This window comes from Pecten maximus, chromosome 4 (genome assembly GCF_902652985.1).
Source record: "Pecten maximus chromosome 4, xPecMax1.1, whole genome shotgun sequence".
Taxonomy (NCBI): domain Eukaryota; kingdom Metazoa; phylum Mollusca; class Bivalvia; order Pectinida; family Pectinidae; genus Pecten; species Pecten maximus.
The window spans coordinates 13416480-13428698 of NC_047018.1; the positions used below are offsets into that span (position 1 = coordinate 13416480).

General features: G+C 36.8%; 1 protein-coding gene across 5 annotated transcripts in view; it reads left to right on the forward strand.

The window, feature by feature from the left end:
* Window positions 1–12219, forward strand: part of LOC117325288 (tubulin polyglutamylase TTLL7-like) — a 59209-nt gene that overhangs the window by 25748 nt on the left and 21242 nt on the right. For all 5 annotated transcript variants that reach the window (XR_004532232.1, XM_033881402.1, XM_033881404.1 and 2 more), the window contains exons 3-9: window positions 3180–3401; window positions 4934–4991; window positions 5260–5391; window positions 6522–6680; window positions 9246–9462; window positions 10591–10914; window positions 11404–11498. Coding sequence is in view for 4 of the 5 variants with exons in the window: in XM_033881402.1 (XP_033737293.1) it covers window positions 3180–3401; window positions 4934–4991; window positions 5260–5391; window positions 6522–6680; window positions 9246–9462; window positions 10591–10914; window positions 11404–11498 (1207 nt within the window). In the remaining variant the exon portion in view is untranslated. The remainder of the gene's footprint in view (window positions 1–3179; window positions 3402–4933; window positions 4992–5259; window positions 5392–6521; window positions 6681–9245; window positions 9463–10590; window positions 10915–11403; window positions 11499–12219) is intronic.

Below are 12219 nucleotides of genomic sequence, written 5' to 3' on the forward strand. Positions count from 1 at the left end.
GACAGTTAGACTGTGAGGGTAGGGACAGTTAGACTGTGGGGGTAGGGACAGTCAGACTGTGAGGGTAGGGACAGTTAAACTGTGGGGGTAGGGACAGTCAGACTGTGAGGGTAGTGACAGTCAGACTGTGGAGGTAGGGACAGTTAGACTGTGGGGGTAGGGACAGTCAGACTGTGGGGGTAGGGACAGTCAGACCGTGAGGGTTAAGGGACAGTTAGACCGTGAGGGTAGGGACAGTCAGACCATGAGGGTAGGGACAGTTAGACTGGGAGGGTAGGGACAGTTAGACTGGGAGGGTAGGGACAGTTAGACTGTGAGGGTAGGGACAGTTAGACTGTGTGGTAGCCGTAGGGACAGTTAGACTGTGAGGGTAGGGACTAATTATTAGGAACATTAATTGAGGTTGATTTTGGAAGATCGGGAATTTATCGTATTTAATAATTCCTTGGTCCCCACAGAGGACCTCTCTCATCATAGAAATGCTTCATTTGAATTATTAAATGATATAGTTGTACTTTCTACAGGAAGAGTCTCCACATAAAGAGTAATATTGATTACAGGTACTGCAGTGTGTGTGTCTATGTACTTAGGGCCCTGTATCTCATGTGGCACAACAGTCAAGGAAAGTTCACATTTAGTAATCCAAGTTTTCTTCCTACAAAGTCAACTAGTCAATAGGGATATTGATTACTATTGTACACGTAATTGATCTTCTGATACAATGTGGCTCTCAGGTAAGGTCATATCTCATTGTTTATAATTTACACCTATTTATCGGGATTGATGAGGTTATAGAATGTAGTTTTACCACACGAGAGACGGGGCAATGTGATTATATCTTCTCAATGATTTGTAATAATCGTCTGCTATAATCAAGACAAAGTGATACAAATATATCTTCTTGAGAATGTTATAATTATAATGTTACATTAGAATGAACGCAATAGTGTAATTACTGTATCAATATTCTGTATAATTTTTGATAATGAAAGTTTTTTTAAAGGCACCTGCAGCACGGCTTCCATGAACTGTCACTCACATGCTACAAAGTACATAACTTGTATTATTAAGTCACAAATTAGCTAAGTGGTGCGCAGTTGATCATTGCAAAGTCAGTGTTATTTTAATATGTAATTCTTTTTCAGTTACTATAAACCCAGTGCTATCTGATAGGAGGTCATTTATATATGAAATACTATTTTTAATTTTCTTTTTTTATTGAAAAACATTATCTTCATTATTTCAGGATATACAACTTGTATATTGCATATTATAATTGCAAAACAATTTTCCAGTAAAAAATATGCTGCAAAACATCTTCTTGAGAATGTTGTAATTGTAATGTTACATTAGAATGAACGCAATAGTGTAAACGGTGATTTGTTTAGTGTGCATGTTTACCGAACTATGTTTTACGTATAGTTTGTGGGTAACATTTAATTTGAGTAAAGGAGTCTAAACTCTGTAGACAAGTCACAGTATAATGACGTTATCCTAAATATATCATGTCGGTCAAGATAAATTGATTGAGTTTAATCCAGTGTTCCACTTACACTACATATTGTTAGAAATTGTGGAAAAGCCCATAAGTGGATGTCTCATCATTTAGCTATACTGTGTAGTACAGACTACCAGAGAAGCTAGGAGATCAAAATAGGTCAGATTAATTTGTGGTGATTTGGAAATCTCGGCATTCAATATCCTGTAAAAATTTCTTTTGTAATCCAACTTGATCAATTAACATGAATGAAATAGATAGTAAAAGATACATATTATATATATATATAATGAGATGTTTTATCTTATAATAGTTACATATCTCTAATCAGATGTTTTAACTGTACATTACATATCTATAATGAGATTTTTAACTGTACATTACATATCTTTAATGAGATGACATAACTGTATATTACGTATCTTTAATGAGATGACATAACTGTACATTACATATCTTTAATGAGATGACATAACTGTACATTACATATCTATAATGAGATGACATAACTGTATATTACATATCTATAATGAGATGACATAACTGTACATTACATATCTATAATGAGATGACATAACTGTACATTACATATCTTTAATGAGATGACATAACTGTACATTACGTATCTATAATGAGATGACATAACTGTACATTACATATCTATAATGAGATGACATAACTGTACATTACATATCTTTAATGAGATGACATAACTGTACATTACATATCTATAATGAGATGACATAACTGTACATTACATATCTTTAATGAGATGACATAACTGTACATTACATATCTATAATGAGATGACATAACTGTATATTACATATCTATAATGAGATGACATAACTGTACATTACATATCTTTAATGAGATGACATAACTGTACATTACATATCTATAATGAGATGACATAACTATATATTACATATCTTTAATGAGATGACATAACTGTATATTACGTATCTATAATGAGATGACATAACTGTATATTACGTATCTATAATGAGATGACATAACTGTACATTACATATCTATAATGAGATGACATAACTGTATATTACGTATCTATAATGAGATGACATAACTGTATATTACATATCTATAATGAGATGACATAACTATACATTACATATCTATAATGAGATGACATAACTGTATATTACATATCTTTAATGAGATGACATAACTGTACATTACGTATCTATAATGAGATGACATAACTGTACATTACATATCTATAATGAGATGACATAACTGTACATTACATATCTTTAATGAGATGACATAACTGTATATTACATATCTTTAATGAGATGACATAACTGTATATTACATATCTATAATGAGATGACTTAACTGTATATTACATATCTATAATGAGATGACTTAACTGTACATTACATATCTTTAATGAGATGACATAACTGTATATTACGTATCTATAATGAGATGACATAACTATATATTACATATCTATAATGAGATGACATAACTATATATTACATATCTTTAATGAGATGACATAACTATATATTACGTATCTTTAATGAGATGACATATAACTGTATATTACATATCTATAATGAGATGACATAACTGTATATTACATATCTATAATGAGATGACATAACTGTATATTACATATCTATAATGAGATGACATAACTATATATTTTTAGATGTAACCTTAAGTTCCCTGATGCACTACACACAACGACCAAGTGCCAAGACCACAGGACCACTTCAACAAACAGGTCGACGCCATGACGATCGTCTCGACGAAAGACAACAGGAAATGGCAGAAGCAGATGACAGACTCAAAGGACCTCTTATACCTAAAAAGAAACGGAAAAAGAAAAGTCTGATCACTGTCAACCTTAGTGGCACCCGTTATGATGTCAGTAAGTATTGGGTAAATGTACCTGATTATAGCCCTAATGAAGGCCAGAAATTTTCAACATCTCTTATCGATCTTATTAGTCCCCTACCGCAGAAACTGGGGGGGGGGGGGGGGGGGACTATATATTTTTCATCTCCATCTGCCTGTACATATGTATATATGTAACACATGTAACACCACTTGTCAGCACTTTAGTGGCTTCATTCCTTGAGGGATTTGGATCTATCTTCACTCAAATACATTAAAGGACTATTAAACCTCAGACAGTTGGAATTTCAGGGTTGTCAGGTCAAGATCAAGGTCACTAACTATTTTTAGAAAATCCTTGTCAGTGCTGTGGTGGCTTAATTCATTTCTTGAATGATTTTGATCAAATTTCACACAAATGCAAGGAACCATAATATCTCAGACAAGTTTGAGTTGCAGGGTTGTTGGGTTAAAGTCAAGGCCACCGTTATTATTTTTAGAAAATCCATTGTCAGCACTTATGAGGCTTCATTCCCTGAGGGATTTCAATCAAATGTCACACAAATACAAAGGACTGTAATCGTAATATATCTACAAGTTTGTGTTTGGGTTTAGGTCAAGGTCACGGTTACTATTTGTTAGAAAATCCTTTGCCAGCACTTAATTCTTTGAGGGATTTTGACCAAATTTCATATGAATACAAAGGACTATATGTATAATATCTAAGACAAGTTCATGTTTCAGGGTCATCAGGTTAAGGTCACTGTTGCTATATTAAGAAAGATCTTGTCAGCACTCTAGCAGCTTCATTCCATTAGGAGAGAATAAGTATTGTCAGTTGTCAGCATGAGTCAGAGACTTCAACTTGTCATTGTGAGAATTAGGTCAGCTTCTACTTGTCAGTGTGAGAATTAGGTCAGCTTCTACTTGTCAGTGTGAGAATTAAGTCAGCTTCTACTTGTCAGTGTGAGAACTAGGTCATAATGCCACTTGACAGTGTGAGAATTAGGTTAGACTTCCTCTTGTCATTGTGAGAATTAGGTCATGCTGGCACTTGTCAGTGTGAGAATTAGGTCAGCTTCTACTTGTCATTGTGAGAATTAGGTCAGCTTCTACATATTGTGAGAATTAGGTCAGCTTCTACTTGTCAGTGTGAGAATTAGGTCAGCTTCTACTTGTCAGTGTGAGAATTAGGTCAGCTTCTACATATTGTGAGAATTAAGTCAGCTTCTACATATTGTGAGAATTAGGTCAGCTTCTACTTGTCAGTGTGAGAATTAGGTCAGCTTCTACTTGTCAGTGTGAGAATTAGGTCAGCTTCTACTTGTCAGTGTGAGAATTAGGTCAGCTTCTACATATTGTGAGAATTAGGTCAGCTTCTACTTGTCAGTGTGAGAATTAGGTCAGCTTCTACTTGTCAGTGGGATAATTATACTCAGGTCAGGTACCACTTGTCAGTGTGAGAGTTAGGCTAGCTCCTCTTGTCAGTGTGAGAATTAGATTTACTTGCATTTGTCAGAACTTTCTCTTCCAATTATTAATTAAAATTTGTATATATTCTCTTAGTTCGTCAGATGTCTGAAAAGCTTGGATATGCTGTTGCCAAAGATGACGACCCAAACAGGTTGGTAGATCAGGGCATTAATGACAAGATGGTGTGTAAATTTTGTTTTTGACATTGAAGGACTTTTGAAGGTCAAATGATCTTCACAGATTGTAGAAATTTAAGCTATCAATCCTGATAAAGGTTATGTTTCTCTCCCAAACTATCTATCTGCTCAATTAAAAACAGAAAATGTGTAATTTTTGTCCACAAGAACCCATTCTGATCAATAATATTACTTTGTCGTCAAGTAACTATGCTGATAAGTATAATATAATTTTGTCTTCAGCTATCTATTTTGGAATGACTGTTTTGTTGCCACGGATCGGATCTCGGAGATGAAATCTTTCCAAAGGATCAACCATTTCCCAGGGATGGGGGAAATCACACGCAAGGATTGTCTGGCCCGCAACATGGCTAAGTAATTTACCATTTAACCAATCTAAATCATAACTAACCTGTTCCATAAAACCATTTTATTTGATGCGTCAGCTTACTATGATGACCAAAAGTGTCACCAAGTCAGCAGATAAGGTTAACGAGTGTCAGAATGTGTAACAGAATTTACAGTGTTAACATGATAGTTGTACACAACATAATACTCACTCAGGGTCCTAAGTAAAACCAAGAAAATGCAGACATGATAACACACTTTTCTAAGTTTAAACATAAAATGTCTAAGAACTAGAAAAGCAAAATATACCAAAAAACCAAAAACAAAACGTGTTACCCTGCAGCCTAGTAACAGTTGTCCCCTACGTGTTACCCTGCGGCCTAGTAACAGTTGTTCCCTATGTGTTACCCTGTAGCCTAGTAACAGGTGTTCCCTGTGTTACCCTGTAGCCTAGTAACAGGTGTTCCCTGTGTTACCATGTAGCCTAGTAACAGGTGTCCCCTACGTGTTACCCTGCGGCCTAGTAACAGGTGTCCCCTATGTGTTACCCTGCGGCCTAGCTAATAGGGGTCACACACAACTTGAGAAGCTCGCTTTTGAAGTGGTGAACAGATAGCCTGACGACGTATTCTCTCCACCCTATTTCTGTGTGGGGTGGTTATGAATTGTTAATGAAGAGATGATTACTATCTGTTGTTATAGCCACCTTTATTAAGTTGGCCCGATGGTCTCATATCAATCACGGCTGCCAGAGGTTAATTCTCCTAATGTAAGCTGTTCCAGTAGCTTGATATATCATACAGCTTCCATAACATAAAAGCAGTTTGTGTGCAGTATCAAATTTTGTTTTAATATATTTAAATGGCCCATAACAACAGCTGTATAATTATAAGTCAGTTATGGACAAACTTTATTGATCCAGTACAAATTAAATACTGTCATCTACATCTTGTTGTATATTTACAATGTAACAGAGGCTATACATATCATATACAGATCTCCTATGTAAATCTGTACCCATCAGATCATATAGAATTATACCTAGTTAATCTTATAGTGATATATCATCCTTCAATTAGTCTGTACATGTATGTAGCTATGTCAGTTTAAAGAATAAACTAACCATGCTCTTCTAACTCATCCTTTGTTTTCTTCAGAGTACAGAAACAACTTGCTGATGACTTTTCCTTTGCTCCTAAAACCTGGATCCTCCCTGCCGACCACAGCCTTTTACTTAACTACGCCAAGGACCTACGTGCAAAGAAAAAAACCAAAACATTCATCATTAAACCTTCCAATGGAGCTCAGGGACATGGGTAAGAAATATAGACTACAACGGAGGGGCCGTGGTGGCCGAGTGGTTAAGGTGTCTCCCGACACTTTATCACTAGCCCTCCACCTCTGGGTTGCGAGTTCGAAACCTACGTTGGGCAGTTGCCAGGTACCTGACTGTAGGCCGGTGGTTTTTCTCCGGGTACTCCGGCTTTCCTCCACCTCCAAAACCTGGCACGTCCTTAAATGACCCTGGCTGTTAATAGGACGTTAAACAAAAACAAACCAAACCAAACCTTTAACTAGACCTCAGGGCCATGGGTGATAACTATAGACTACAACCTTCTAACTAGACCTCAGGGCCAGGGGTGATAACTATAGATTACAACCTTCTAACTAGACCTCAGGGCCAGGGGTGATTACTATAGACTACAACCTTCTAACTAGACCTCAGGGCCAGGGGTGATTACTGTAGACTTAACTTTCTAACTAGACCTCAGGGCCATGGGTGATTACCATAGACTACAACCTTCTAACTAGACCTCAGGGCCAGGGGTGATTACTATAGACTACAACCTTATAACTAGACCTCAGGGCCATGGGTGATTACTATAGACTACAACCTTATAACTAGACCTCAGGGCCAGGGGTGATTACTATAGACTACCACCTTTTAACTAGACCTTAGGGTCATGGGTGATTACTATAGACTACCACCTTCTAACTAGACCTCAGGGCCATGGGTGATTACTATAGACTACAACCTTCTAACTAGACCTCAGGGCCATGGGTGATTACTATAGACTACCACCTTCTAACTAGACCTCAGGGCCATGGGTGATAACTATAGACTACAACCTTCTAACTAGACTTCAGGGCCATGGGTGATAACTATAGACTACAACCTTATAACTACACCTCAGGGCCATGGGTGATTACTATAGACTACAACCTTCTAACTAGACCTCAGGGCCATGGGCGATTACTATAGACTACAACTTTCTAACTAGACCTCAGGGCCATGGGTGATTACCATAGACTAAACCTTCTAACTAGACCTCAGGGCCATGGGTGATTACTATAGACTACAGCCTTCTAACTAGACCTCAGGGCCATGGGTGATTACTATAGACTACAACCTTCTAACTAGACCTCAGGGCCATGGGTGATAACTATAGACTACCACCTTATAACTAGACCTCAGGGCCAGAGGTGATTACTATAGACTACAACCTTCTAACTAGACCTCAGGGCCATGGGTGATTACTATAGACTACAACCTTCTAACTAGACCTCGGGGCCATGGGTGATTACTATAGACTACAACTTTCTAACTAGACCTCAGGGCCATGGGTGATTACCATAGACTAAACCTTCTAACTAGACCTCAGGGCCATGGGTGATTACTATAGACTACAACCTTCTAACTAGACCTTAGGGTCATGGGTGATTACTATAGACCCACACCTTCTAACTAGACCTCAGGGCCATGGGTGATTACTATAGACTACAACCTTCTAACTAGACCTCAGGGCCATGGGTGATTACTATAGACTACAGCCTTCTAACTAGACCTCAGGGCCAGGGGTGATTACTATAGACTACAACCTTCTAACTAGACCTCAGGGCCAGGGGTGATTACTATAGACCCACACCTTCTAACTAGACCTCAGGGCCAGGGGTGATTACTATAGACTACAACCTTCTAACTAGACCTCAGGGCCATGGGTGATAACTATAGACTACAACCTTCTAACTAGACCTCAGGGCCAGGGGTGATTACTTTAGACTACAACCTTCTAACTAGACCTCAGGGCCATGGGCGATTACTATAAACTACAACCTTCTAACTAGACCTCAGGGCCAGAGGTGATTACTATAGACTACAACCTTATAACTAGACCTCAGGGCCAGGGGTGATTACTTTAGACTACAACCTTCTAACTAGACCTCAGGGTCATGGGCGATTACTATAGACTACAACCTTCTAACTAAACCTCAGGGCCAGAGGTGATTACCATAGACTTAACTATAGTTAAGCAACTTCTTGACAATAACCAAGATGCCCAGGAGGATCATGATATTGTACCGGTTATGAGCATCCTGGTATGAAGCAAATAATCATGGTCAACTGACCAAGATCAAGGTCAAACTTTGTTAAGATTTTATGAAAAAGATTAGTTAGAATCAAACAAGCAGTTAACTGACCAAACGATCAAGGTCACTGGGTCAGAGGCCACTATCATTTGGGTCCAAAGTTCAAAGACAAATTGGATCTCTGACAACCCTGGCTGGTAACAGGGTGAGGTTTTCAAAGTTCAAATGAGTATTATATGTCTGGTATTTCTGTTAGCCCAGCAAAGTTGGAGGTAGAAAGAAACATGAGCCACATCATAGTACATTGATATGCCATAATGGGCTGATTTAAGGCTTCTTAATGGTTATTGAGGATGCATTACCACATGACGAGTCAGTGTTCTAATTCAAATGACTAAACCTTGGTCTACTTTCAAGTCACAGGGGCGAGGTATGTTAAATGTTAATAAGTAAAACATATATCAGTGTACATAACTCTCTTGTTGGCAATAAACTTTGTTTTTATTTTTCAGGATTCAGCTCTTTAGAAATGCAGAAAAAATTCCCCAGACAGAACATTTTATAGTACAAGAATATATAGACAAACCACTGCTGATGGATGGCTACAAGTTTGACCTCCGTCTCTACGTACTTGTGACCTCGTGTGACCCACTCAGGGTGTTTCTATTTGACGATGGCCTTGTCAGACTAAGTACTGAAAAATATCTTGCACCAACTGAAGCCAACATTGTGAGTATTATCTATACCCTAAAGTATGTGATTTAGTTTGATTAAGAAACTAGTAAGTAATTTAATAGACTTTTTTTATTTTGATAGACTCAGAAGTAAACTTAATACAATTTTGATTGGATCAGACACTATTAATTGAATGGAATTTAAATTTTGATATGTTTAGAAACAAATCAAGTACAATTTTTCAACTTTACTATTTAACAACTTCTCTCCAACAAAGAGACTCATGGTCAAGATATTGGTCCATTTTCATGCAGGGCTTAACAGTTTCCAAATGATTGACCATGACCTACACTTGTGTACTTCAAGGTCACAGGGGTCAATTGTGTTTATCTATTCAAACACCTTCTTGTTTAGGAAGATGCCCAGGTTCATGGTTTTGGCCAGTAGTATGCTCGGATGAAGGGCTACAAATATTTACCTTCTTCACGGTCATTGGGGCAAAATGTGTCAAAATCTTTAAACAACTTCTCATAACTAAAAGGCCCAATGTCAAGATATGGGGGCCAATAGCAATTGCTGGGATGAGAGCCTACCAACTTTGTACAAACCAGTGACCTTTAACGTTTTTTCGATGTTATAGGGATCATTCTGGGTTGTTAAAATGAATGACCTAGTTGACATACTTTCAAGGTTATGTTTATAAGCAAGAGAGCTTATATATATTAAGGGCCATAATATTAGGCAAGTATCCTCCTTGGATGAAGGACTACATAATTTGTTGAGATGAATAACCTAGCCTCCCTTATAATCTAATGAAGTCAATGTAGTTGGTAATCAGCTCAGCATCCACAAACATATAAATAATCTAGATCAGCATTAAAGATTCATATTTGTCGCAAGTGAGTGATACAGGCCCATTGGGCCTCTTACATCAATAAGCCCAGAGATCTTAACCAAATACAGATACAATTTTGTTGGGTTCAGGTTTTAATTATTGGAATAACTGTTTTTTTTCATTGATATCATAATAAAGTGTTTATTTTGTAAGGTTTTAATAAAGAATTACTATGTAAGGACATCTATACTTGAAATCATTCAAACTAAGTCCTGTCTTACCTTGGCCTTCATTTTTTATTTTCTACAATTAAAAACATTTGATGTTTATGTTTTTATTTATTTCAGAACCATTCATTCATGCATTTAACAAACTATTCTGTGAACAAGCATAATGAGTTCTATGAGAAAGGAGAGTCTCTTAGCTCAGGAAGTAAACGTTCAGTTCAATTCTTCCGTGAATATTTGAGACAAAATGACATCAACGATGGACTTCTGTGGCAAAACATTGGTGATATGATCGTGAAGACACTGATTGTGTCAGAGCCACACTTGTTGCATGCTTACCGGATGTGTCGACCCGGAGCTGCACCAGGAAGTGACAGCGTTTGTTTTGAGGTGCTAGGATTTGATGTGTTAATTGACAGGAAGCTCCGCCCATGGCTACTAGAGGTAATATCACCTGATATAAGTAATAAGAAGATGACTCTACCACATTTACCATTGATACTTATAAAGACCCCCTTACAGTTAGACTTTAACCCTAACCTTTGACAAGTTGATGTCAAGTGCCAAAAAAATGGTTTCTGGTGTTTTACCATGAGTCTGCGAGTCATGCATTCATGGAGATCCTGATTATAAGAAAGCACCGAGTTTTGTACTAAAATGGGAAAATGACAAGCTCTATTTTACCTTATGACCTCAGGTACTGAATTATATGTTTCTCTACCAATTTTAGTGTAGATATACTTTCCATTGTTCAAGCACATTAAGATGAAGCTGTGTGTCATATACCAAAATGGGGTCATTTCAGCCTCTGTTTCTGATTTTCACATGGATTTTAGGGGATTTGTTAAACTTACTGATATTTTTTATCAGTATTGCTACCTGGAGATTGTATTAACAGGAAAGATACTTAAACAATTTTTCCTGCTTTAACAGGTAAATCGTTCGCCTAGCTTTGGGACAGATGAGAGAGTAGACTACGACATAAAGTCAGCCTTGATAGAGGACACAATCAGATTGCTCAACATTAAGTAAGTAATAGGTATAAAGTAAGTAATTTACAGGTCATATCAGGTAAGTGATAGGTATTATAATTGATATTAATTAAGAATACTGTGATAGGTGATGTATACATGTAGGTATTATAATTTATATTAAGTAAGAATACTGTGATAGGTGATGTATACATGTCGGTATTATAATTGATATTAAGTAAGAATACTGTAATAGGTGTTGTATAGGTATTGTAATTGATATTAAGTAAGAATACTGTGATAGATGATGTATAGGTATTGTAATTGATATTAAGTAAGAATACTGTGATAGATGATGTATAGGTATTGTAATTGATATGAAGTAAGAATACTGTGATAGGTGATGTATACATGTCGGTATTATAATTGATATTAAGTAAGAAGACTGTAATAGGTGATGTATAGGTATTGTAATTGATATTAAGTAAGAAGACTGTGATAGGTGATGTATAGGTATTGTAATTGATAGTTAATTAAGAAGACTGTGATAGGTGATGTCACAGGAACAAATTACTGAAGGAAGGTATCACATTAATTCTGTACTGATATGTAACGTAAGTTTACCTCTTGTTTGCTTTTTTATATCTCCGATTTGTAGATGATTATGTAAAAGAGCAAACAAATATTCTTACTTTATAACTTGCACAGGTATAATTATATTGACATCTCACACACACCTGTCACCCTGACTGTTGTGAGGATGACCTGAAAAACAAGA